This window comes from Acomys minous (assembly GCF_964271855.1).
Source record: "Acomys minous genome assembly, chromosome: 12".
In the NCBI taxonomy this organism is placed as follows: Eukaryota; Metazoa; Chordata; class Mammalia; order Rodentia; family Muridae; genus Acomys; species Acomys minous.
Genome location: NC_140493.1, coordinates 88,385,165 through 88,413,003, shown reverse-complemented (window position 1 = coordinate 88,413,003; position 27,839 = coordinate 88,385,165). Strand labels below are relative to the sequence as shown.

Genomic DNA, 27,839 nt, shown 5'->3' with positions numbered 1-27,839 from the left:
TCCTTGGAGACGCGGAGGACGCTCGGGCTAGGCCAGCTCCTCGCGCTGGGCGACCGCTGGTCTCCTCCGCTGGACCCCGCCCCAACCCTCCCAGCCCGCATCCCTGAGGGGGGTCTCCCCCCGGGTCTGGACGTTTGGGCACTCCCCCTTACATAGGCGCGGGCCTAACGCCGCAGTCCAAAGTTTCTGCTCTTTTTAGGTCAGAGGCAAAAGAGGCCTACTTTGGTTTTAGATTCTCTATGCTCGATGAGAGAGCAGTGGGTTGAAAGAATGAAATCAATAGAATACAGATCAGGCATATGAATACCTGTGAGGGCCATAGGTTTTCCGAGGGGTTGGCTTCTTCCGCAGTACAGTGAGTATTGCAAACCTATAATGAGCTGTTCAGGCTTATTGAATCATGACGTCGCCTCCAGAATTTGGAGGGTCATGTTTTACAATGAGCTGACCAGTGAAAAGAAGGCTGCCCACAGCGACGGAGGTGTCCGTGAGACTTAGGCAGGAGGCGGGAGTCTCTCAATAATCACTTGTTTGAATTTATGGTGTTGAACCTTGGTAGTGACTGGATTCAGACTGTTTTCCTTTCCTTCTATCTTACCTTGTTGGGGTTTTTGTTTTGTTTTGCTTTTCAAGACAGGGTCTCTCTGTGTAGCCTTGGCTGTCCTGGACTCACTTTGTAGACCACGCTGGCCTTGAACTCACAGCAATCTGCCTGCCTCTGCCTCCCAAGTGCTAGGATTAAAGGCGTGCGCCACAACGCCCGGCTCTATCTTACTTTTGTTATTGTTGCTTGGTTTGTTTTTGTTTTTGTTTTTTTGAGACCAGGTTTCTCTGTGTAGCCCTGGCTGTCATGGAACGAATTCACTCCATAGACCAGGCTGGCCTGGAACTCAGAGCTCCACCTGCCTCAGCCTCCTGGGTGCTGGGATTAAAAGCAGGACAAAGGCCAAAACAAACAAATTTTACCAATGAAACCCAAGGCCGAGAGGAGATAAGGTCTCACATCCCCATTTCTGGTTGACTTTATCTGCCTTGTGTTGGTCGGTGAGCCTTGCCCATGAACGTCATGTGAAGGGTGCTCAGAGGCCCCACTAACTCCTATGTGCCTCCTAACAGACAGGACCGTCACCAAATCTGACTATAGTTCTGTCCCCAAAAGCTGCTTTCTGCCATTGCCCAGAGAGGAAAGGTTCCAAGCAACGAAGGTTTTGTTTTGTTTTTGTTTGTTTGGTGTGGTTTTGGTTTTTTTGAGACAGGGCTTCTCTGTGGAGCCTTGTCTATCTTGGACTTGCTTTGTAGACCAGGCTGGCCTGGAACTCCAAGAGATCCAGTTGCCTCTGCCTCCCAGAGTGCTGGCATTATAGGCATGTGCCACTGTGCCGACCAATGGCAAAGTTTATTAAGTCAGAAACAACTGGCAGGGCACTGGTGGCACATGCCTTTAATCCCAGCACTTCGGGAGGCAGAGGCAGGTGGATCTCTGTGAGTTCTAGGCTACCAGAACCAGTCTGCAGAGTGTGTTCTTGAACAGGCAGAGCTACACAGAAAAACCTTGTCTCTGAAAACAAGGAGAAAAAAAGAAAAAGAAGAGGAGCGGTGATGGCGCACACCTTTAATACCATCACTCAGGAGGCAGAGGCAGGCGGATCTCTGTGAGTTCAAGGCCAGCCTGGTCTACAAAGCAAGTCCAGAACAGCCAAGGCTACACAGAAAGCCCCTGTCTGGAAAAATAGAAAAAAGAAAAAACCTCACTAACATAGTATTAAATTATTTCAAAGTGGAAATGTTTGAGTTACATTACATGCACAAAGAAATTATATCAGAAATTCTCTTTTCTGAATAAAGCAGCCTCCATAAACCTGAGATGGCTGTCTCTATCAGAGAACTTTGTTCTAGGGTACCCTAGAAAAAGTGTTGAGATGAGGTTTCCGCCCCCCCTTAAGGAAATAAGGTTTCTCTGTGTAGCCTTGGCTGTCCTGGAGTTCACTCTGTAGACCAGGCTGGCCTCAAACTCAGTGATCCACCTGCCTCTCTCTGCCTCCCAAATACTGGGACTGAGGGTGTGCACCACTGCTGCCCAGCAATGAGGTGTACCTTACCTAATGGTGGTAACTTGGTGTGCACAGCGCCCCGGGTTTGGTCGTTAAGCCACCAGAGGTGCTGGGGTTGCGACAGCTACCAATAACCCTTCACTCCCAGCTAGATGGGGAGCTAGGCTCCCAAGCTGGTAGCCTAAATTGGAGGTTTGCTTCTCACCTGCTAATCTACACAAGCAGGAGGCTAGAGGCAAAGATTTAACTTAGCCTTGAGGACAATGACAGCCTGTGACCTGGTGTTTACGTTCATCTTGGAGCGAATAAAGATATCAAGGTAAAATCAACATTGTCTGTTATGCTTGAAGAAACCTCTATAACATGGTGGCACACGCCTTTAATCCCAGCACTTGGGAGGCAGAGGCAGGTGGATCGCTGTGAGTTCGAGACCAGCCTGGTCTACAGAGTCCAGGACAGCCAGGGCTGTTTACAGAGAGAAACCATTCTGCAAAAAAAAAAAAAAAAAGAAAGAAAGAAAGAAAGAAAGAAAGAAAGAAAGAAAGAAACCTCTATAACACACACACACACACACACACACACACACACACACACACACACACACCCCACCCTCTCCTTTTTCCTGTCTCCTCTCTAACGCCCTACAGGCCCCAATGATGACAGCTGTCACTTGACCACCCAGCAGTTGTTTCCCTAAGACCAATTGCTCCAGCTCCCTTCTCCCCCCCCCCCCCAACCATCTTTCTCTATTCACAGTCTTTGACCAATCTGTTCTTCTGGGCAGTGGCTTTGGTTTCCCAGAAACGGTATCCCACCCACCCACACCCACCCCACCCCGCCCCACCTCACCCCTCTGGAGTCCAGCTATCTTGTGGTGGAGCTAAAGGGGAAGATTCAGGAGGGAACAGCCAATGTTTACAGAAAATTTCCATAAAATCCCTGATAACTGGTTATTTGCAAGAGAATTGTCAGCAATGGGAGCTATTAGGCCAATGTCTGGCACGGCTGTCCTTTCAGGGTGATGACAGAAATAAGCAAGGTGGGTAGTAGAGCTACCCCGACTGCAGGCCAAAGCAGGCTTCAACAGTCAGCCATAACCACAGGCCAGAGACCAAGGGCCAAGGAGTCAGAGAAATTGGTGACCTGTGCTAGGTAGGTAAACCAGAGACTGGAAAACCAGCCGGATGTAGTGTCGCAGGCCTATAAAACTAGAAACTTGGAACAAATTTGGGAGTCCAGTATCCTGGATTGTGTAGAAAACTCAAGGCCAGCTATAGGCTACAGAGGGAGATGCTGACTCGAAGATTAAAAAAAAAAAAAAAAAACAGCACTTGGGAGGCAGAGGCAGGCGGATCACTGTGAGTTCGAGGCCAGCCTGGTCTACAAAGCGCGTCTAGAACAGCCAAGGCTACACAGAGAAACCTTGTCTCAAAAAAAGAAAAAAAAAAAAAGCAGATATTGGTCTTATGTACCTGTTATCTGAGCACTCAAAACATACAAACAGAACTGCTGAAAGTTTGAGGCCAGCCTGGGCTGCATAGTGAGTTCTAAGCTAGCCTGAACCATAGAGCGAGACCCTGTCTCCAAAGTATACTTTTTTGGGGGGAAGGAGGTTTGAGACAGGGCATTAAAGGCGTGCGCCACGACTCCTGGCCCAAAATATACTTTCATGCATTGCACTCCAGACGGCTGTTCCCTGTGATTTCCCCAAATGTGGGAACCTTGACTGCACACAGTGAGAGACTGCATGTACCATTCCCCCTGGAGAAGAAAGTAAAGAAATAAATAAATCAGGAAAGGAGAGACAGAATGAAACAAGAGAGAGATAAAGGAAGAGAAGAAGAAAAGGACAGGAGGCCTGGAGATGCAGCTTACCTGGGAGAGTGCTCGCCTACCCTCAGAAACAGGAGGTGATGCCGGGTGTGGTAGCGCACACCTTTAATCCCAGCACTCCGGAGGCAGAGGCAGGTGGATTGCTGTGAGTTCGAGGCCAGCCTGGTCCACAAAGTGAGTCTAGGACAGCCAAGCCTACACAGAGAAACCTTGTCTCGAAAAAAAAGAAAGAAAGAAAGAAAGAAAGAAAGAAAGAAAGAAAGAAAGAAAGAGGGTGTGTGGGGCATGCCTGTAATCACAGAAGCAGGGGAACCAGAGCTTCAAAGGCATCCTGAGGTGTGACAGGTTGAAACAGAGCGTCAGAGGGTCTTTCCAGCTGTCAAAATATTTGGACTGGGTCCCCACCTGAGAACTGCAAATTAGGGATGTGGCAGGGGGGAGGGGAGGGGGCCGCCACAGGCAAGAACAGGTCCCAAGCTTCCTCCCTTGCACCTACCTGGCTCAATTAAGCACAGTGGAACAAAGAACCTCAGAAACTTCATTTGCAGCTGACACACAGACTCTTTCCCATGCTTGGAATCCTTTCCAGTAATCCATTAGGGGGAAAAAGAGATCTCTATTTTGATGCCCAAATCAAAGTCCTCTTTCTTCCCGGATGGTCAAAATAAAGCCACTCTACTCAGGGCACACTGGAGAAGAGATAAGGGTGGGAGGGAGCTGAAACTTTGCACACAGTAGATGTATTTCTTTAAGTCTGTTGTTGCTGTTGTTATTATTATTATTATCGTTATTATTATTTTGAGACAGGGCTTTTCTGTGTAGCCCTAGATGCCCTGGACTCGCTTTGTAGACCAGGCTGGCCTTGAACTCACAGCGATCCGCCTGCCTCTAAGTCTGTCATTCTTTATTTTCTTTTCCAAGATTTATTTATTTATTTATGTATACAATGTTCTGTCAGCATGTATACATGTATGCAGGCCAGAAGAGGGCACCAGATCTCACTATAGATGGTTGCAAGCCTCCATGTGGTTGCTGGGAATTGAACTCAGGACCTCTGGAAGAGCACGTAGTGCTCTTAACCTCTGAGCCATCTCTCCAGCCCCAAGTCTGTCACTCTTGTGAGGATGTCATAGGAATGTATATACAACTGGGTTTGGGGTATGTCCCTGTAGTACAAGTGTGCGTTCAGACTCCCAGCACCCATGTAGATAGCCAGTCACCGTGTAGAATGTGCCTGTAACCCTAACACTGGGAGGCAGGGACAGCGGGGAGTCCAGAGCTTGATGCGTAGCTAATCTTCTCAGATGTTTTGAGTGTGAGATTCAGTTACAGAGCCTCTCTCACTGGCCAGGTGGAGGGCTGTGATAACATGGATTTTCTCCTCAGAGATTTGCCCAACTTGGTCCTGAGGTCAGACATATCAGTTTCTTTTCTTTTCTTTCTTTCTCTCCTCTTCCGCCCCCCCCCCCAGACAGGGTTTCTCTGTGTAGCCTTGACTGTCCCGTACTTGCTTTGTAGACCAGGCTGGCCTCGAACTCGCAGAGATCCATCTGCCTCTGCCTCCCGAGTGCTGGGACTGAAGGATCAGTTACTTTTCTGTTGCTGTGACAAAACATCGCAGCCAAGGACATTTAAAAGAGAAAGAGTAATAGCTGGGTGTGGCGGTGGGGCATGTCTTTAATCCCAGCACTGGGGGCTTGTGGGGGGAGGGGGCACAGGCCAGACTGGTCTACAAAGTAAGTCCAGGACAGACAAGGCTAACATAGGGAAACCCTGTTTCAAAAACAAAAACAAAAAAATAAAATAAAATAAAAGAGAAAGAGGTTTTTTTGGTCTTAGAGTTATAGAGAGCGTCCACCGTAGCAGAGTGGAGGGAGCAGGAGAGGCTGCTGGAGAGAGAGCTGAGAGCTCAAGTCGCGCACCACAAGCTTGAAGCAGAGAGAACAAAGCAGAAATGATGTCAGTCTAATCTCTCAAAACCTGCTTCCGGTGACATCTTTCCTCCAGGCAGGTCACATACTTGCTAAACCTTTCAACTGGGAATCAAGTGTCCAAAGGCCTGAGACTACAGGTGGGGGTGGGGGTGGGATCGCATTCAAACCACGTCATGGAAACATGAACAGCTTTAAAGCAACCTAGTATGGTCATTTCTCCCAGTGTGGACATTGGGTCTGCAACCTAGAGATTTGCCTGTGTTCCTACGGCAGCAAATCAAGGTTAAAACATAATAATAAGGTTGAGATGGGCTAGGGAGATCAAAATGCTTGCTGCACACGTCTGAAGACCAAGACGGGCGTGGTGGCGCACACCTTTAATCCCAGCACTCGGGAGGCAGAGGCAGGTGGATCATTGTGAGTTTGAGCCCAGCCTGGTCTACAAAGCAAGTCCAGGGCAGCCAAAGCTACACAGAGAAATCCTGTCTTGAAAAACCAAACCAAAGCCGGGCTTGGTGGCGCACGCCTTTAATCCCAGCACTTGGGAGGCAGAGGCAGGCAGATTGCTGTGAGTTCGAGGCCAGCCTGGTCTAAGAATCGAGTCCAGGACAGTCAAGGCTACACATAGAGACCCTGTCTCAAAAAAACAAAAAAAACAAAAAACAAAAAAACAAAAAAAAGAAAAGAAAAACCAAACCAAACCAAAACACAAACAATCAAACAAAAAACCAAAAACAAAACATATAAACAAACAAGTCTGAAGACCAGCATTCTGGTCCTCAGAAACCCACTTCAAAACTGCATAAGCATAGCTGCTTGTCTGTGTTTCTGGCCCGAGGGTGGAGGCGGGGATTCCTCAGAACAAACTGAGCAGCAAGACTATGTCAGTGAGCTCTGGGTTTGACTTGGAGAAAGAGAAGCCTTGTCTCAATGCAAAAAGGTGAAAGAACAGTCATGAATGAGGGTTTTCTGTTTTTGTTTTTTTGGCCTTTGGAGGCAGGGTCTCTCTGTGTAGTCTTGGCTGTCCTGGACTCTGTAGACTAGGCTAGCCTCGAACTCACAGCGATCTGCCTGACTTTTTTTTTTTTTTTTTCAGTTTTTAAATTTTTTCTGAAACAAGATTTCTCTGTGTAGCCTTGGCTGTCGTGGACTCGGTTTGTAGACCAGGCTGGCCTCGAACTGGCATCGATTGATCTGTCTGCCTCTGCCTCCCAAGTGCTGGGATTACAGGCCTGTGCCGCCAGGCTTCAGGCATCTTTTTCATGGTGTGGATGGTTCTCTGAAACACATTCCACAGAAGCACCCTCACCTTAAGGGAAAAATACTTGGCATATTCTTTTATTTTGTTTTATTTTATCCCCCCCCCCCTTTTTTTTTCTTAAGGTTTTTCTAGGCAGGGTTTCTCTATCCTGGCTGTCCAGCTCAGAGATCCGCCTGCCTCTGTCTCCCAAATGCTCAGATAAAGGTGTATACGCCACCACACCCAGCTTATTTTTGCATTTTTTAAGACTGGGCTTGTTGTGTAGCCCTCAAGGCCCTCCTGCTAATGACAATCTTTCCAATCTCCTAGGTCCTGAGATTATAAACCATCAAGGCCAGCGTTCTCTTCCATTTGCCAGTGCTGGGGATAAGATCCAAGACGGTAGGTATGCTCAGAAAGCACTGCACCATGGAGCTGCATCTCCAGGCCAGATAGGGTCTATGAGCTCTTGGATGTGCCTCAGGGGCCGAACAAGCATCTTCGATCACATTCCATGGAATAAAAAGGCCCTCAGGGCTGGGCGATGGTGGAGCATGCCTTTAATCCCAGGACTTGGGAGGCAGAGGCAGGAAGATCTCTGTGAGTTCGAGGCTGGTCTGAACTACAGAGAGAGTTCCAGGACAGCCAGAGCTGTTACACAGAGAAACCCTGTCTCAAAAAACCAAAAATAAATAAATAAATAAAGTAAAGAATAAAACAAAAAGGCCCTCAGTGAAGTGAAACCCTGTCTCAAAAAACAAAACAACAACAAAAAAGGGCCCTCAGCTAATCTGCCTTTTTAGTTTGTCTTCAAAGTACTTACAATATCAAGACAGGATTTCTATGTGCAACCCTGGCTGTCTTGGACTTGCTTTGTAGACCAGGCTGTCCTTGAACTCAGAGAGAACTGCCTCTTGACTGCTGGGATTAAAGCTGTGCACCACAACCTCCCAGATCTTATAAAAACAAAAAAACAAAAAGCATTGATCTCCATTTCTTGTGGAAAAGTAGGTCTACATTTCCTCATGCCAATAATTAAGAGCAGTTTTAGGGGGGGGGCAGTTAAAATTTTTGAGCTTGCCGGTCATGGTGGCACATGCCTGTTCTCCAAGGAATTTACCAGAAAGTGTCAATTAAGTGAAAAGAAGGCATTCACTAGACCTGGAGTTACTGACAGTCTTGAGCTAGTGGGTGCTGGGTATCACAACCAGGTTCTTGCAAGAACAGCAAGTGCACTGAGCGGCTGAGCCGTCTCTCCAGCCTCATGCTCTGCTTCTGTTTTGGGCCAAGGACTCCTTATGTAGCTGTGGTTGGCCCAGAACTGACTATGTAGTGTCCATGTTCTGGGATATGCAGGACAATGGAAGGAAGAGGAACGCTGTAGCATGAATTTAGACTTCTCAGAAGCAGGCTTTTTTTTTTTAAACTGACTGTTACACAAAAGGCCTTTCAGCAAGTCAATTCCAGAATACCAAAACCTCTTATCAGATCTAGGCAGAGTTTTAGGGAACCTTTCCCTAGATAAACAGGGTCTCTATTAGAATTCCTGCTTTGTGAGGGCTGTCATGTGACTGAGGTAAAACTATGTGACATTCCCAGTCACAGATGATTTACAACTACCTCAAGGTTAGGTGGCCATCACTCAGGAGGAACTGCCATGTGCACCGGCTCTTTTAAAATATACACCAGGCTACCTCAAACCTTCCAAGACCTTGTTGCCTCTGCCTCCTAATACTGCTGAGATACTGCACGTCTTTAATACCAGCTCTCAGGAGGCTACCAAGTGAGTCCAGGACAGTCAAGGCTACTCAGAGTTATTATTGTGTATGCCCGTGTGTTGATGGTGGCGGGCATTAGTACCACTGTGCCCATGCAGGTCAGCAGGCTGCTAGGAGGAGTTGGGTTTCCTTCCTTCTGCCTTTTCTTAGACTTTGGGGTAGGATCTGGGCCCCCAGGATTGTGCAGCAAGTGATTCTCCGATAGTACCCTCTTGCCGGTCTGACTGCCTCTGGTTTTAGAGGAGGCACTCAGAGATTGTGCAGGAGGACACCCAAGATGCTCCTAGGAGGTGGAATCAGAGTGTCTCCTTCCCTGTCAGACCCAAACGTCCTGCTTAGGCATTACAGAACATTTTCCTCCAGGTCCAGACTACTGGACTCCTTTGAGAAGGCACACTCCTAACCCTGACCTTCCATAGGCAGCATGCATTTAGTATCTTATGCGCAAAAAAAAAAAAAAACAAAAAAAAAACAGCCAGGCCGGGCGTGGTGGCACATGCCTTTAATCCCAGTACTCAGGAGGCAGAGGCAGGTGAATCACTGTGAGTTCAAGGCCAGCCTGGTCTACAAAGTGAGTTTAGGACAGCCAAGGCTACACAGAGAAACCCTGTCTCGAAAAACAAAAAAATAAAATGAAATAAATAAATAAATAAATAGCAGCGGTCCTGGTTGCTGTTTACACCTGATTACACCTGTAATCCTTGAGAGGCCGAGGCAGGAGGATCTCTGAGTGCAAGGCCATAAGTGACAGAGTCACTTAGAGACGCTGTTAAAACAGTTAAGACTTTAGACTGAAAGGAAAAACAAACCAGGGTGTTGGTGCACACCCATAACCCTAGCACTTGGGAGACAGAGGCTGGTGGACCTCTGTGAATTCGAGGCCAGCCTCGTCTATACAGCTAGTCCAGGACAGCTAAGGCTACACAGAGAAACCCTGTCTTGGGGGAAAAAAATCAATAGTAATTAATAATAATAATAATAATAAATGAACAAATAAAGACTCAAAGGAAGAGAGAGTCTACTCAATGTGTGACTAAGATAGAGACAAACTGAAATCACATGCTTATCGCCTCAGGACTTGAGGGCAGCATGAGGATCTGGTATCTGGAATACCAGGCGATCTTGTTTACAAAATAAATTCAAGGCTAAACAGGGAGGTGGTGGGGCACGCCTTTAATCCCAGCACTCCGGAGGCAGAGGCAGGTGGGTCTCCAGTTCAAGGATAGCCTGGACTACAGAGTGAATTCCGGGACAACCAGGACTACACAGTGAAACCCTGTCTTAAAAAACAAATAATAGTGGTGCACGCCTTTAATCCCAGCACTCGGGAGGCAGATGCAAGAGGACCACCGTGAGTTCGAGGCCAGCCTGGTCTACAAACCTAGTCCAAGAAAACCAAGCAGCCAGGGCTACACAGGGAAACCGTTTTACAAAAAAACAAAACAAAACAAAAATCCACAACTAATAATAATGATGGTAATAATGATAATAGTGAGTTCAAGGCTACCCTAAAAGAGGTCCTGTCTCAAAATCACAGCAAAGATACTAAGGTTGCGGCCATAACAACACTCTGAGGGCCTGAGTTGGGTTCCAGTTCTAGAGGATCCGAAGGTCTCTTGTGACCCTCCTGGACACCAGGCACACAAGTGGTGGACATACATATATATGTGCATGCAAAACCACCCCATACATATAAAATAAAAGTGCAAAAACAAAAACAAAACATTTTGAGTCCAGTCACAAGAGACCAAAAAAAGGGGGGGGGGAGGGTATAGATTTCCTTTTAGTACAGGAATGAGGCATGATTTTTTTTTTTTTTTTTTTTTTTTGAGACAAGGTCCAAGCTACCCTCAAACTTGGTTTACAGCCAAAACTGGCCTTGAAAAGTTGACCTTCCTTCCTCTATCTCCTATATTCTGGAATTACAGGTATCCACTACATTGAGCAATTTAAAAACCAACCAAACAGCCGGGCGGTGGTGCGGCACGCCTTTTATCCCAGCACTTGGGAGGCGCAGGCAGGTGGATCTCTGTGAGTTCGAGGCCAGCCTGGTCTACAAAGTGAGTCCAGGACAGTCAAGGTGACACAGTAAGACCCTGTCTTGAAAAACCAAAAACAAACAAACAAAAAACCAACAAAAACAAAAAACACCAGTTTGCTCTAGGGGAAATTGAAAAGAAAGAAAGAAAGAAAATGTAAACCCCAGAGGGTCACCAAGGCAGTAAAAGTCCCAGGCATCCTCCTGCAGGGGTGGGGCTTTTGACTGCTGTGCCGCCCTGGGCACGCCCTGCGGTCTTTAAAACCTCTCCCACCAGGGCTTTGGGTGCCTTGCTGCTGGTGCCACTGCTGGCAGTTGTCCCCGGTGAGTGCCTTAAGTGAGGGATGTGGTTGGGCCCTTGGGAAACCTCAAATTCAGGTTTCTGGGCCTTCAGTAGGGAATGGTGTCCGGGTTCCGGCTTCACCTCAGGCTGTGTTGGAGGGTCGGTTCCACCGAGGGTGACTCTGGGAGGGCTAGGGGTACATCCTGAGAGGCCAGGGATGATTTCTCCAGAGTTAGGTGGGACTGCTGGATTGAGCTTGCGGTGCATGTGACCCCGTGGGAGGACTGTCGCCCCTGACAGGAGCCAGTATCCAGCCTGGCGAATGGCCCTGTCTCTGGGGCTCCCCGTGGGTGGCACTTCTATACCCAAGGAGCCATCTTCCCAGCTCTGTCTCTCTCCTCTTTGGACCTCAGAGCATTTTGCCTTTTTGTTGTTGCTGTTGTTGTTTCGCGACAGAGAAACCCTGTCTCCGAAGAAACCAAAACAATTTTTTTTTCTTTTTACCCAGGCAAGTTGTCACATACACTATTCCAAAGCTCCTGACAAGAGTCCACCATGGAAGAGACAATCCTGGTATCGGCTACCTTGCCAGAAGGCAGTTTCTCGCAGGTCATGTTTAACAGTGTGGAGAAATTCTATGTACGCGGAGAAGATGTCCTGTGCTATTACACCTTCACCCGGCAGTTCAGCCCTCGTCGCAGGGACTGGATCGGCATCTTTAAAGTAAGCATTATTAATACCAAGGGATGTTATTTACCTTGGATGTTATTTCTGCAGTTTCTAGTGTTCCTGTCACCACACACAGTTGAGAAGAGCCTTGAAGCCGGGCGTGGTGGCGCACGCCTTTAATCCCAGCACTTGGGAGGCAGAGGCAGGCGGATCGCTGTGAGTTCAAGGCCAGCCTGGTCTACAAAGTGAGTCCAGGACAGCCAAGGCTAACACAGAGAAACCCTGTCTCAAAAAACCAAAAAGAGAGAGAGAGAGAGAGAGAGAGAGGGAGAGAGAGAGAGAGAGAGAGAGAGAAGAGCCTTGGTTTTTTTTGTTCCTCTTTGTAACCCTGGCTGTTGTGGGCTCACTTTGTAGACCAGGCTGGCCTGGAGTTCTGAGACTCTCCCCTGCCTCTGCCTCCCAGTACTGGGATTAAAAGCATGTGCCACCACACCCTGGCTACCCTTGGTTTTTGTTTGTTTGTTTGCTTGCTTGCTTTCAAGACAGGGTTTCTCTGTTAGCCTTGACTGTCCTAGACTCAAATTGTAAAACAGGCTGGCCTGAACTCAGAGATCTGCCTGCCTCTGCCTCCCGGAGTGCTGTGATTAAAGGCGTGTACCATCACACCCTGCTGACCGTTTCTTTGCTTTGATGTGGCTTTTTGAGACAGGGTTTCTCTGTAGCTTTGGCTGCCCTGGACTAGCTTTGTAGACCAGTCTGGCCTTGAACAATCTGCCTGAACTCTGCCTCCCCAGTGCTGGAATTACAAGTGTACCCTATCACACCTGGCTTCTTTATTTTTTTGTTTTTTGTTTTTTGTTTTTTTGTTTTTTGAGACAGGGTCTCTGTGTAGCCTTGGCAGGCCTGGGCTTGCTTGGTAGATCAGGCTGGCCTCGAACTCGGCAATCTGCCTGCCTCTGGCTCCCAGCCTCTGGAGTATTGGGATTAAAGGTGTGCTCCACCACGTCCTGCTTTTATTTCCCCTCTGTGTAGCCTTGGCTGTCCTAGATTCTCTTTGTAGATAAGCTTGGCCTAAAACTCAGTCCCTCCCTGTGCTGGGACTACAGCTTCTCTGTGCATATTTGGACAATACAATTATCCTGGAACTCACTATGTAGCCCAGGCTGGCCTCAAACTCAGCAGTCTTTTAAAAATATTTGAGACAAAGTTTCTTTGTAGCCTTGGCTGTCCTGTGCTCTTTGTAGACCAAACTGGCCTGGAACTCACAGTGGTCCAGCTGCCTCTGCCTCCTGAGAGTGCTGGGATTAAAGGTGTGAGGATCACTGAGTTCAAGGCCAGCCTGGTCTACAAAGTGAGTTCAGGACAACCAAGACTACCACAGAGAAACCCTGTCTGGGGGGAAAAAATCATGGATCTTAAAATTCTTTGCATATTTTCAGTATCTACAGGTCGAGTGCATTTTAGGGAAATCATCCACAGTAACATAATGTTCTGTCTGCTGAATTGGAGCCTCTTGCCCTTGCAGGTGGGGTGGAAGACAACCAGGGAGTATTACACGTTCATGTGGGTCCCCTTGCCCGGGGACCTAAACGAGGAATCACCCAGGCTGCAGGAAGTCCTCTTCAAAGGTAGGAAAGTACAGTAGGTCAAAGGTGCTGAGAACCCTGGCCACAGCTAACTTCCCCCTCCGAGTCTTCTGGCACAGTGTTTGGTTTTGTTTGAAATGGAAGGGCTCTTATTTTATATTCAAATGCCACATTCCACTTTCAGCTTATTATCTGCCTAAGGATGACGACCATTACCAGTTCTGCTATGTGGATCAGGATGGCCTACTCCAGGGAGCAAGCATCCCTTTCCAATTCCATGCAGAAGCCACGAATGACATAGTGGTTGTCTCCATGAAGGTCTGTAGTCGTCTTCCCTCAAGCCTTGCTAGGGTCAGTAGCCATGGGTGCCACTCTAACCCAGGCAGGGATGACTTGGGGAATGCTTTTATTGGTTTCTTTTTTTTCCTTGAAGACAGGCTTTCTGTAGCTTTAGCTGTTTTCGTCTTGAAACAAACTCTAGAAACCAGGCTGGCCTCAAACTCAGATCCACCAGCCTCTGCCAGCTGAGATCACAAGAACACTCCACCTCACCTGGCTAGTACCTCAAACTACTATGGTCAGGGCTGACATAGAGAGAATCCAGGGCAGCGCTTGTGCCTCAGCCTCTGCAGGAATGTGCAGCTGTGTCCAGTGCTCCTCATTAATTTCTTTTTTGATGTTGTTGTTATAACCTTGGCTGTCCTGGAACCTCTCAAATGTTGGACTTAAAGATGTGTGCATACTCATTTCTTTTTATTTTTCCCGAGAGAGAGGTTTCCTTAAGTAGCCTTGGCTGTTCTAGACTCACTTTGTAGACCAGGCTGACCTCGAACTCATAGCGATCCACCCGCCTCTTCCTCCCCAGGGCTGGCATGAAAGGCTGTGCACCACCACCACCACAGCCCGGCTACATTCTTTCCCACAGACTTCAGAGCTCTCCCTGGCATGTAGGCCACCATCAGCTCCCCACCAGCTGGAGGGAAGGGGTTGGCTGGAGAAGGTACCATTGTTCTCTTGCAGGGAAGGGTGGAGGAGATGGAGCAGCTTAATGAGGACCTCTGCCAAGAAAACCAGGAACTGAGAGCGCGCTGCACCTGCCTCCAGCAGGAGCTCTCAGAGGTCAAGACCAATCTCCAACTGCAGCAGGTATGGATGCCGGTCACAGCCGCAGGTGTTCTGGGAGCATGTAGGACACAATGGAACCCTCTAGTAATTAACCCAGAGTTAACGATCTCTGGCTCGTGATCGGTCACCTTCCTTTACACTAGTGCTTCCTCAACTTTGCTAAGGCTACTAGCCCTTTGTTATTAACGCAGTTCCTGTCGTGGTGACCCCCCCCCCACCATGAAATTACTGTGATCATAATGTACTTAGAGGCAGACTTAAGAGGCAAGCACGCAGGTTTGCCAAGAGAGATGGCTAACCCGCTGTGCCACACCCCTTTTAAATTTTTGTTTTTAATGTGGCTGATTCATTTTATGTTTTTGAGTCTGGCCTCTACCTCTGGAGTCCTGGGACTAAAGGCATGCAGCCACCACCTGGGATGTTGGCCAATTCTTAAAATTACATATATGTGGCCCTTATCAATTTATGGGACAAAACTAGAAAGTAGCTTGGCTTTTTTTTTTTGAGACAGGGTTTCTCTAGACTTGGCTGTCTTGGACTCGCTTTGTAGACCAGCCTGGCCTCGAACTCACAGGGATCCGCATCCGCCTGCCTCTGCCTCCTGAGTGCTGGGATTAAAGGCATGCGCCACCACGCCCAGCTCTAGATGCAATTTTTAAAAATACCATTTTGAGCTGAATGGCGGCTCAAACGCCCAGCACTTGGAAGGCAGAGGCAGGCAGGTCTCTAGAGTTTGAAGCCATTTAAAATGTTAAGTGTGTTTGCCTGAAACTGGAAACTGAATAAATATCCTCTGCAAGAGCAGCAAGTGCGGTTTGCCCTAGTCCTAAGATGCCTTTTGATTGGAAACTATAGGCTGGGGCTATATAGCTCAGCAGCCAAGTGTTTGCCTGGCATGTGTGAGGCTTCGCAAAAGCAGCAACAAATGTATATGTATATGGAAAGTATATACCTTAAACTCTCTGAGCTGGGCATGGTGGTGCACACCTTTAATCCTAACACTTGGGAGGGAGGCAGAGGTTTGGATCACTTTCTGGGTTTTTTTTCCCCCTCCCCTTTGAGACAGGGTTTCTCTGTAGCCTTGACTGTCCTAGACTCACTTTGTAGACTAGGCTGGCCTCAGAACTCAACAGAGATCCACCTGCCTCTGCTTCCCAAGTGCTGGGACTAAAAGAGGATGCTACATCTTTAAACAACAACAAACATCAGTAAAATAGTGCAAATCACCTTAGATTTGTCAGTCTCTGCTGTGTGGTTTAAACACTAGTAAAGTAGTTAATTTTCCTGTTGCAGGGATAGTGCCCCAGCCAAGGAAGTGTCATACAGGGAAGAGGGTTTTATTCAGGCTTTACAGTTCTAAGCACTGAGGCCACCTTGGCACACTGCAAGAACCAGGACCAGCAAGCTCAGACCACACCTTTTACAAGACTGAACCAGAAATGCCAGAAAACGAAGGCTTTAAAGGCCCAAACTCTGCCTCCCCAGCTCAGAGATGGCACTTCCAGCAATGCTGCTCCACCTGCTGGGAACAGCATTCAAATGCCCACGAAACCACACCATAGTGCTCAATAAATGGGTTTTCCCTCTGTCTGACATACCAGAGTTTACCTTTAAAGCAATCTCTTTGTGTCCAGGAGGCAGTGGCAGCCTTGGAAAAGGGCATGGAAGAGGAGAAAGACTTCTGGGAGAAGGAGCTGATCCAGTGAGTATGCCTGTCCCCCACCCCCACCACCCGCCACCAGACAGGGTTTTTCTGTATATAGCCTTGGCTGTCCTGGAACTCACTCTGTAGACTAGGGTGTGTGGTACCACCACGCCTGCCTAGCCTGCCTTCTTAATGGTGGGGGCTGCTGTTAAAACAATGCCTGTTAGTGTACATCCCAGACCACCATGGCTTAGAAAGTTTAAGCTCATCCTCAGCTACACAGTGAGGCCAGTCTAGGCCACATGATTATCTCCAGAAATAAACAAAAATTAGAAATAATTCCTGTTAGGAGTTTATAGGGGTGATTAACTGAGGACTTAGGCTAAGGCAGTCTTCAGTCTTATGTCCTGGGGATGATATTGAACTGGAACCAGAAGACAATCATCTTCTTCCACTTCCGTAGGACGAACGAAAACAACCAGAAGATAACCGCAGAGAACACATACCTAGAGCTGCAAGTAAACAGGCTTCTGGTAGGTGATGCAGTGCAAATGGCATTTTCTTAGCTTTGCCTATAGTCAGCAGCCCAGAAAGATGCAGTTTGCTGCAGGGAGTGCTTCACAGCACAGCTAGGACATTAAGATCTTTTTGCTATGACAGACGGATGTACAAAACTTCACAGTGCCTACAGTGGTGCAAAGGGGTTTAACAGAGTGAGTTGCTCACATACACGACAGCATCCAGGAAAGCAAAAAGTGCGAGGGCTGGCTAGCTTGTCCCATGTATTCTACCCCAGGCCCTAGAAGAATGGCCTCTTTATATTATCCCCCTTAGAAACATCTGCAGATACGAAGTGAGCTCTGCTCTCAGCTGGGCACTACCCAGTCTGATCAAATTGACAAGACTAAACATGACAAATTAGTCTTGGGCACATTGCTCATCGGTTGAGTTTTGCTCAGTGATTGAGTCTGGTCTTGGGCTGTAAGTCCAAGAGCCACTTACTAGGATAGAGTACTTTGTAAAGAGGGTTCTTTGCAATTAATTGGGCCCTCCTCTGGGAAGTTCCTTCTGTATTAGAATGTAATGTTCCTCTAATTTTATGTCCTGTTAAATTCTCTGTTGCTTTAGAACCAGCTGCTGAGTCTACAGGAAGAAGTGGGGAGCCTTACTCTGCAAGACCAAGGAAAGACAGAGCAGCTGGAGTGTCTCAAGAAAGAAAACAGCCAGCTCTCCCTCAGCTTAGCTGAACAGGTAGGCTTGGAGGGAAACACCCCCAAGACAGTACGCTTTGCTTTCTATAGTGGCTCCGGGAGAGTTTCAGGAGGACCCTTCCATACCACTAACCTCACTGCTCCTGGCTTGGGACTCAGTTTCTCCTGTCTCTGCCTCTGTATATCTATAGTTCTGGGATTAAGGGAATAACAGCACACCAGCTCAAAGAAGCCATTGGTTATGAGGTTATATTGTGTTTTTTTTCAACGAAAAGTCTTAAGCTCTCCCTCTTCACTGCCTCTTGCGCACAGCTGGTGTGTTTACGCTGTGAGCACACTTGGCTAAGTGTGAGTGTGTGTCTGTCCCCAGCAGTGGCACTAAAGTCTGGTTTCTTCTGTACAGAAGGAGCAGCAGAAGACACTTGAGCAGACCCTGGAGAAGATGAGGGAGGAAGAAAGTGCTGAGAAGAAGAGACAGGAGCTGAAGGCACGTGACCTCACTCTGCCTCCTCCCTCTAATCCCCCTTAGAAATGTCTGCAGGGGCAAGTGCGCTGTGCTCAGCCCCTGGCCACTTCAGGCTGACCTAGGTGTCAAGACTGAGCATTACAAGCCATTGCTCATTGAGCCAGGCCTTGGGCTGTAAGGCTAACGCACGGGGAGGGAGGCAGTATACAGCTCTGAGGACTCTTTTACAACTAACTGTACATTAGACTGTGTGGTGTTCTAATTTTCCTTTATGTTCTGCTGAATTCACTGTTGCTTTAGAACCAGCTGCTGAGTCTACAGGAAGAAGTGGGGAGCCTTGTTCTGCAAGACCAAGGAAAGACAGAGCAGCTGGAATGTCTCAAGAAAGAAAACAGCCAGCTCTCCCTCAGCTTAGCTGAACAGGTAGGCTCGGAGGGAAACACCCCCAAGACAGTACACTCTGCTTTCTATAGTGGCTCCAGGAGAGTTTCAGGAGGAATCTTTCCTACCAATGGCTGCCCAGGCTGGCTTGGGACTCAGTTTCTCCTGTCTGCCTCTGTGTACTTCTGGGTTAAAGGTGTGCAATAACAGCACACCAGCTCAAAGAAGCCGCTTGTTATATGAGGTTATATCATGGTTTTCTTCAACAACTAAAAGAGGTGGCCTCTCATTTTTGTCTGCTCAAGAGCTCAGCAGGTGTGTCTACAGTGTGCACACAGAGGGTGAGTGTGCGTGTGTGTCTGTCCCCAGAAGTGGCACTAAAGTCTGTTTCTTCTGTACAGAAGGAGCAGCAGAAGACACTTGAGCAGACCCTGGAGAAGATGAGGGAGGAAGAAAGCGCTGAGAAGAAGAGACAACAGGAGCTGAAGGCACGTGACCTCACTCTGCCTCCTCCCTCTAATCCCCCTTAGAAATGTCTGCGGGGCCAAGTGCGCTGTGCTCAGCCCCTGGCCACTTCAGGCTGACCTAGGTGACAAGCCTGAGCATTACAAGCCATTGCTCATTGAGCCAGGCCTTGGGCTGTAAGGCTAAGCCACTGCGGGTTGGGGCAGTTTACAGTTCTGAGGTTCTTTACAATTGTACATAAGACTATGTAATGTTCTAATTTTCCTTTATGTTCTGCTGAATTCACTGTTGCTTTAGAACCAGCTGCTGAGTCTACAGAAAGAAGTGGGGAGCCTTGTTCTGCAAGACCAAGGAAAGACAGAGCAGCTGGAATGTCTCAAGAAAGAAAACAGCCAGCTCTCCCTCAGCTTAGCTGAACAGGTAGGCTTGGAGGGAAGCACCCCCAAGACAGTACGCTTTGCTTTCTATAGTGGCTCCGGGAGAGTTTCAGGAGGAGCCTTTCTGTTTCTCCTGTCTGCCTCTTTGTCATATGAGGATGTACCATGGCTTTCTTCAACAACTAAAACACTTAACCTCTCCCTCTTTCGTCTGCTCAAGAGCTCAACAGGTGTGCTAACGGTGTAGGCACACTTGGCTAAGTGTGAGTGTGTGTCTGTCCCCAGCAGTGGCACTAAAGTCTGTTTCTTCTGTACAGAAGGAGCAGCAGAAGACACTTGAGCAGACGCTGGAGAAGATGAGAGAGGAAGAAAGTGCTGAGAAGAAGCAACAGGAGCTGAAGGCAAGTGACCTCACTCTGCCTCCTCCTTATCCCCCTTAGAAATGTCCGCAGGGGCAAGTGAGCAATTCTCAGCCCCTGGCCACTTCAGGCTGACCTAGGAGATAAGACTGAGCATTACAAGCCATTGCTCATTGAGCCAGGCCTTGGGCTGTAAGGCTAAGCCACTGAGCAGGGAGTAGTTCTGAGGAGAGTTCCTTCCAATTTGGTGCTCCACAGAGTGCTTTTTATTCCCATACACTAGAATGTAATGTTCCTCTAAGTCCTGTTTTTCACTGTTGCTTTAGAACCAGCTATCGAGTCTACAGGAAGAAGTGGGGAGCCTTGTTCTGCAAGACCAAGGAAAGACAGAGCAGCTGGAGTGTCTCAAGAAAGAAAACAGCCAGCTCTCCCTCAGCTTAGCCGAACAGGTAGGCTTGGAGGGAAGCACCCCCAAGACAGTACCCTTTGCTTTCCATAGTGGCTCGGCTCCGGGAGAGTTTCAGGAGGAGCCTTTCCTACCAATGGCTGCCCAGGCTGGCTTGGGACTCGGTTTCTCCTGTCTGCCTCTGTGTACTTCTGGGTTAAAGGTGTGCAATAACCGCACACCAGCTCAAAGAAGCCGCTTGTTATATGAGGTTATATCATGGTTTTATTCAACAACTAAAAGACTTGACCTCTCATTTTTGTCTGCTCAAGAGCTCAGCAGGTGTGTCTACAGTGTGCACACAGAGGGTGAGCGTGTGTGTCTGTCCCCAGCAGTAGCACTATAAAGTCTGTTTCTTCTGTACAGAAGGAGCAGCAGAAGACACTTGAGCAGACCCTGGAGAAGATGAGGGAGGGAGAAAGCGCTGAGAAGAAGAAGCAACAGGAGCTGAAGGCACGTGACCTCACTCTGCCTCCTCCTTATCCCCCTTAGAAATGTCCGCAGGGGCAAGTGCGCTGTGCTCAGCCCCTGGCCACTTCTGGCTGACCTAGGAGATAAGACTGAGCATTACAAGCCATTGCTCATTGAGCCAGGCCTTGGGCTGTAAGGCTAAGCCACTGAGCAGGGAGTAGTTCTGAGGAGAGTTCCTTCCAATTGGGCGCTCCACAGAATGCTATTTATTCCCATACACTAGAATGTAATGTTCCTCTAAGTCCTGTTTTTCACTGTTGCTTTAGAACCAGCTATCGAGTCTACAGGAAGAAGTGGGGAGCCTTGTTCTGCAAGACCAAGGAAAGACAGAGCAGCTGGAATGTCTCAAGAAAGAAAACAGCCAGCTCTCCCTCAGCTTAGCTGAACAGGTAGGCTTGGAGGGAAGCACCCCCAAGACAGTACCCTTTGCTTTCTATAGTGGCTCGGCTCCAGGAGAGTTTCAGGAGGAGTCTTTCCTACCAATGGCTGCCCAGGCTGGCTTGGGACTCGGTTTCTCCTGTCTGCCTCTGTGTACTTGGTTAAAGGTGTGCAATAACCGCACACCAGCTCAAAGATGCCCTTTGTTACATCATGAACTAAGATTTAACCTCCCTCTTCACTCTGCCTCTTTTGCGCACAGCAGGTGTGTTTAAGGTGTGAGCACACTTGGCTAAGTGTGAGTGTGTGTCTGTTCCCAGCAGTGGCACTAAAGTCTGTTTCTTCTGTACAGAAGGAGCAGCAGAAGACACTTGAGCAGACCCTGGAGAAGATGAGGGAGGAAGAAAGCGCTGAGAAGAAGAGACAACAGGAGCTGAAGGCACGTGACCTCACTCTGCCTCCTCCCTCTAATCCCCCTTAGAAATGTCTGCAGGGGCAAGTGCGCTGTGATCAGCCCCGGGCACTTCAGGCTGACCTAGGTGATAAGACTGAGCATTACAAGCCATTGCTCATTGAGCCAGGCCTTGGGCTGTAAGGCTAGCGCAGGGGGAGGGAGGCAGTATACAGCTCTGAGGGCGCTTTTACAACTAACTGTACATTAGACTGTGTGGTGTTCTAATTTTCCTTTATGTTCTGCTGGATTCACTGTTGCTTTAGAACCAGCTGCTGAGTCTACAGGAAGAAGTGGGGAGCCTTGTTCTGCAAGACCAAGGAAAGACAGAGCAGCTGGAATGTCTCAAGAAAGAAAACAGCCAGCTCTCCCTCAGCTTAGCCAAACAGGTAGGCTTGGAGGGAAACACCCCCAAGACAGTACACTTTGCTTTCCATAGTGGCTCAGCTCTGGGAGAGTTTCAGGAGGAGTCTTTCCTACCAATGGCTGCCCAGGCTGGCTTGAGACTCGGTTTCTCCTGTCTGCCTCTGTGTACTTCTGGGTTAAAGGTGTGCAATAACCGCACACCAGCTCAAAGATGCCCTTTGTTACATCATGAACTAAGATTTAACCTCCCTCTTCACTCTGCCTCTTTTGCGCACAGCAAGTGTGTTACGCTGTGAGCACACTTGGCTAAGCGTGAGTGCGTCTGTTCCCAGCAGTGGCACTAAAGTCTGTTTCTTCTGTACAGAAGGAGCAGCAGAAGACACTTGAGCAGACCCTGGAGAAGATGAAGGAGGCAGAAAGCGCTGAGAAGAAGAAGCAACAGGAGCTGAAGGCACGTGACCTCACTCTGCCTCCTCCTTATCCCCCTTAGAAATGTCTGCAGGGGCAAGTGAGCAATTCTCAGCCCCTGGCCACTTCAGGCTGACCTAGGTGACAAGCCTGAGCATTACAAGCCATTGCTCCCCTGTCTCGAAAAAAAAAAAAAAAAAAAAAAAAAAAAAAAAAACAAGCCATTGCTCATTGAGCCAGGCCTTGGGCTGTAAGGCTAAGCCACTGAGCAGGGAGTAGTTCTGAGGAGAGTTCCTTCCAATTGGGCGCTCCACAGAGTGCTTTTTATTCCCATACACTAGAATGTAATGTTCCTCTAAGTCCTGTTTTTCACTGTTGCTTTAGAACCAGCTGTCCAGTCTACAGAAAGAAGTGAGGAGCCTTGTTCTGCAAGACCAAGTAAAGACAGAGCAGCTGGAGTGTCTCAAGAAAGTAAACAGCCAGCTCTCCCTCAGCTTAGCTGAACAGGTAGGCTTGGAGGGAAGCACCCCCAAGACAGTACGCTTTGCTTTCTATAGTGGCTCCAGGAGAGTTTCAGGAGGAGCCTTTCTGTTTCTCCTGTCTGCCTCTTTGTCATATGAGGATGTACCATGGCTTTCTTCAACAACTAAAACACTTAACCTCTCCCTCTTTCGTCTGCTCAAGAGCTCAACAGGTGTGCTAACGATGTGGGCACACTTGGCTAAGTGTGCGTGTGTGTCTGTTCCCAGCAGTGGCACTAAAGTCTGTTTCTTCTGTACAGAAGGAGCAGCAGAAGACACTTGAGCAGACCCTGGAGAAGATGAGGGAGGAAGAAAGCACTGAGAAGAAGAAGCAACAGGAGCTGAAGGCACGTGACCTCACTCTGCCTCCTCCTTATCCCCCTTAGAAATGTCTGCAGGGGCAAGTGCGCTGTGCTCAGCCCCTGGCCACTTCAGGCTGACCTAGGTGACAAGACTGAGCATTACAAGCCATTGATCATTGAGCCAGGCCTTGGCTGTAAGGCTAAGCCTCTTCGGGTTGGGGCAGTTTACAGTTCTGAGGTTCTTTACAATTGTACATTAGAATGTAATGTCCTAGTTTTCCCTTATGTCCTGTTTTTCACTGTTGCTTTAGAACCAGCTGCTGAGTCTACAGGAAGAAATGGAGAGCCTTGTTCTGCAAGACCAAGGAAAGACAGAGCAGCTGGAGTGTCTCAAGAAAGAAAACAGCCAGCTCTCCCTCAGCTTAGCCGAACAGGTAGGCTTGGAGGGAAGCACCCCCAAGACAGTACGCTTTGCTTTCCATAGTGGCTCTGCTCAGGGAGAGTTTCAGGAGGAATCTTTCCTACCAATGGCTGCCCAGGCTGGCTTGGGACTCAGTTTCTCCTGTCTGCCTCTGTGTACTTCTGGGTTAAAGCCGTTTGTTATATGAGGTTATATCATGGTTTTCTTCAATAACTAAAAGATTTGACCTCTCCTTCGCTCTGTCTGCTCAAGAGCTCAGCAGGTGTGTCTATAGTGTGCACACACGAGGGTGAGTGTGTCTGTTCCCAGCAGTGGCACTATAAAGTCTGTTTCTTCTGTACAGAAGGAGCAGCAGAAGACACTTGAGCAGACCCTGGAGAAGACGAAGAAGAACGAAATTATTGAGAGGAACAAACAACTGACTCTGAAGGCATGTGACCTCTGCTCTTTTCCATATTACCCCCCTTAGAAAGGTCTGCAGGTGCTTTTAATCCCAGCACTTGGGAGACAGAGCAGGCTGACCTCTGAGTTCGAGGCCAGCCTGGTCTACACGTGAGTCCAGGATAGCCAGGGCTGCACAGAGAAACCCTGACTGGGAGAAAAAAAAACAAAACAAAAATAAAAACAAGGCCAGTAAACAAAAACTCTGTGGGTGCAAGGAAGTGTGGTGTGCGCGTCCCCTGGGCACCTCCAGTCTGATCAAGTTAACCTGACTAAGTGTTAACCAGTTTAGTCGTTGGGTGTTGGGCTGTTATGTGTAAGGCTAAACCACTGAGGGGGGAGTAGTTAGTTTTCAGGGTTTTTTGTAATTGGACTTTGCTAGAGGAAGGTCTTTGTTACTGTACATTAGAATGGAATGTTCCAAATTTTCCTTTGTCCTATTAATTCATTGTTTGCTTTAGAACCAGCTGTCAGTTCAACACCAAGAAATGCTGGCCTTGGCTCGGAAAGATAAAGAAAAGGCTGACCAGCTGGAAACACTCAAGAGCCAGCTCTCCCTCAGCCTTGGGGAACAGGTAGACTGGATGGGAAACACCCCCAAGACAGTAAGCCTTGCTTTTCTATAGTGGCTCCTGGAAAGTTTCAGAAGCAGCCTTTCCTTCCATGACTGCCCTGGGCTGGCTTGGGGCTCAGTTTCTCCTGTCTCTACCTCTGTTCCCAGCAGTGGCACTAAAGTCTGTTTCTTCTCTGTACAGAAGGAGCAGGAGAAGACACTGGAGAAACAGGAGCTGAAGGCACATGAACCATTTTGGGGTTTTTTCACATCACTATGTGAGGGTTTCCAAGGACACAAGGGACAAATAAGGTGTTAGAAAAAGCAGCCACCCAAAGCCAATTGTTATAACTAATGTTAGCAGTCACCATTAATTGTGAACCATTCTGAGTAGTATAGTAGTCTTTTTTAAAAGCAACAAGACCCCAATGAACTAGTGATTTCCTGCAATAAATTGTTGGAAAAGAGGCCCCACGATGGTGCTCCCAGGTGCCTGAAAGCTGTGGATTCTGAATGGATGGGACTTGTCACTCTTGGTCAGTTTTTGAAAACCGTGGTGGCACAAGTCTTTAATCCCAGCCCTGGGGAGGCAGAGGCAGGTGGATCACTGAGTTCGAGGCCAGCCTGGTCTACAAAGTGAGCCCAGGACAGCCAAGGCTACAGAGAGAAACTCTGTCTGGGGGGGGGGGGGAGGCAGGGAGGGGGAAGCTGTAGCGCCTCCTTGCCATCTGCAGGTGGGGGTGGAGGCGAGAGCAGTGACATGGATCTTAAGGTGGCCTACGCAGCACACAACCACACACAGGGTCTCATGTGCTAAGCATGTACTTGCTCTTCCACTGAGCTACTCCCTCAGCTCTGCTGCTCGCCCACCTCCTTCCTTTAACTCACTTCTTTCCTGAGGTATTTTGGATAGAGATTTGAGCCTCTTTTTGACCAGCGTAGCTTTCCTTATTTCCGCCCCCCCCCAAAAAAAACCCCTTTTTTCTTGCTTATGATAGATCTTTATTTCTCAAAAGCCCTCTAACTGCCAGGGCTGTATCTTACACTTCAGGAGCCTATGAAGAAGGAAACAAGGAAAGAGGAGGAGGAGTTAGCGCAAGAGGTGAACCGCCTAAAGGCAAAGGTAGAGGCGGAGAGAGCCCAGTTCTTTAAGAAGTGCGAAGAGTGTCAGCAGCTCCACAAACAGATCAGGGAACTCAGTGCTGCTACAAAGGTAGGTGGCCAAGTCAAGGGGCCCAGGAAAGTAGGGGATGTGAAAGATACACACACACACCAAGTGCAGAAGATGTACCCCATTACTAAGAAATCTGGGGAAAAGACCCTAGGAACTTAGGCAAGAGCCCACTCAAGTCTCCGGAGAAAGTTTCTGTAGTGATCGAGGTTTGGGGCACTCATTTTTTTTCGAGACAGGGTGTCTCTAACAGAGCCCTGGAACTTAGAGCCTGCCTCTGCCTCCCGAAGGCTTAGTCCTTATTTCTTCTGCCTTTTGAGGAAGTAGAGCAGAACCAGAAGAGCCAACAGGAGCCAGTGAGGATGGGGAGTCAGCACTGTCATGGGGTAGCCCCCTTTTGACCCTCAGGGTCAGGCTAGAAGCACACAGCAGTTTGGGCACAAGCATTCAAATAAAAATATCCCGCAACCAAAAAACCACGACTAGTAGGATTAGTTGAAGGTGTGTTCATGAAGACGTATGCACACGTATGTGTACAAACATGGAGGATGGTTGAATCACTGCCATCTTCTGGGAGACTTGAGTGTGGTTTGTGTCTCCTGCGGGATCTGAGGCACAATATCCCTGTCTTTCCATTAAGAGTCCTCCCAAGCAAGCCATGTCTGAGCACCTCAGGCAGCAGAGCAAGATGCCTCAAAAGCTAACTTCTTCATGTCCCGGCTGGGTAGGGTTCCAGGAGGCTAGTTATTTACCTTTGTCAAGCTTCCTCCCTTCCTTGACCTTGTCATGCCTGCCTGAGCTTTCAGCATTTTGGCTCTAAGTCCTCAGCACCCTCCCTACGTCCCTTCTCCCCAACCTCAGCCTGCTTCCCTTAGGAAGCCGGCTCCTCTGCAGGCTACATTGGGGCTCTATTGCATTATAAGATCCTAATTCTAATGTCTTTTTGCTTGACAGAACGAGAAAGAGCAAATGGAAGCAGATATCTCTGTAAGTCTGAGGAAGAAAAGCACGGGGTTTCAGAGGGAAGGGCTGCACACACGGTTCATGTTAGGAGGGCTCAAGTTTTTAGGCCAGCCTGGTCTAGAAAGCAGTCCAGGACAGCCAAGGCAACACAAGAGAAAAAAGTACTTGGGTGAGACCCGCGGTCATCTCACAAGAAGCAGCCACTCTTTTACTCACCCACCCAATGTTTTCTGTGTGTCAAACTGAGCTTAGCTAGGCGTGGTGGTGCACACCTTTAATCCCAGCACCAGTGAGTTCGAGGCCAGCCTGGTCTGCAAAGGGAATCCAAGCTAGCCATGGCTACACAGAGAAACCCTGTCGGGGGAAAGAAAGTGCTATTTTAATGGCCACCCATGCATGTAGTTCTTATAGCTGCTCTTTACTGTCTTTCAACACAACCCCTTTCTCCTTAGTTCTTGGAGAAGGAGAACAAGAGGCTGATGAGGTACCTGACTGACCCTACAAACAACAAAGAGCAAAGCCCAGCCCTTGTCAGCAGGGCCTCACATCTTGGTAAGATCACTTTCCCATTGTAGCTGGAAGTGTGCCTGGCTTTAACTATATTGGCTCTATATTTCACCCTCTGCTCCTTTGCCTCCACTCTTCCAATCTCTTAAAGATTAAGTCGGGGGTGGGGGTGGGGTTGGAGGGGGGGTGTGTGGGACAAAAGGCGACATCAGACTTCTTCCTGCTGATTAGAGGCTTTGAGTTCCTTCTCCAGGCCCTAGGACAATAGGAAAAATCATAGCCAACGGCTGCACAGCAGCCATCAGAGATGCTAGAGTCACATTATGCCTCCCAGAAACCCGTAGCTCAACCTCTTGAGCTGCCGTTTCCCCCCAACCCCAGTGGGTTGTTCTTGCTCTTGTCACTTTGAGAACCTTTGGGGGTTCAGAGTCCCAGAACCCACATAAAATAGCACAATGGCACATGCCTGTAACCAGTACATATCCCCTGGGGGGATATAACCACCCAGGCATCCCAGCAGTTCGCTGGCCAGCCGTCATAGCTAGCCAGTGAGCCGCAGGTTCATTGACAACGAGCTAGGACAGATCAGCACTTAGCGTTGGATGCATGAAGACCAGAGGCCAGGCTACTAGTAAGACTTGCCTCAAGCAAAAAGCAATAAAGATGATGAGGGGCTGAGTATATATAGCTCAGTTGGCAGAGTGCCTGCCCAGGGTGCACCAAGAGCCAGGGTTTGATCCCTAGCATACCAGAAACAGGTCTAGTGCCGAGTGCCCACAATCCTAGTACTTGGAAGGGAGCAGGAACGCCCTCTGCATAGTGAAATGGAGGGGCGGCAACACATCAGTTAGAAAACAGCTGGTGTTTAGGTATGCTAGCCTTTTCATTAAGCACTATTCTCCTAGGTCCCCAAAGTGCCCTCCAGAAATTTTGGTCAAGAAACCCGCAATGGGGTGAGTATTTGGTTCCTGAGATTTGTTCATAGATTAAATCCCGGAGA

At 48.4% G+C, this 27,839-nt stretch overlaps 1 protein-coding gene across 1 annotated transcript; it reads left to right on the top strand.

Moving 5' to 3' along the window:
* Positions 1–11,106: 11,106 nt before the first annotated feature.
* Positions 11,107–27,839, top strand: CALCOCO2 (calcium binding and coiled-coil domain 2). The gene is made up of 29 exons (XM_084748219.1): positions 11,107–11,198; positions 11,666–11,880; positions 13,352–13,454; positions 13,597–13,730; positions 14,433–14,558; positions 16,172–16,239; positions 16,646–16,715; positions 17,311–17,433; positions 17,797–17,880; positions 18,160–18,282; positions 18,642–18,728; positions 19,003–19,125; positions 19,400–19,483; positions 19,768–19,890; positions 20,253–20,339; positions 20,624–20,746; positions 21,088–21,174; positions 21,453–21,575; positions 21,917–22,039; positions 22,345–22,467; positions 22,742–22,828; positions 23,095–23,217; positions 23,548–23,634; positions 24,107–24,220; positions 24,401–24,439; positions 25,250–25,411; positions 26,324–26,356; positions 26,785–26,884; positions 27,745–27,839. The coding sequence occupies exons 2-29, from the start codon at positions 11,713–11,715 to the stop codon at positions 27,822–27,824; spliced, it is 2,907 nt and encodes a 968-aa protein (XP_084604345.1). The 5' UTR covers positions 11,107–11,198; positions 11,666–11,712; the 3' UTR covers positions 27,825–27,839.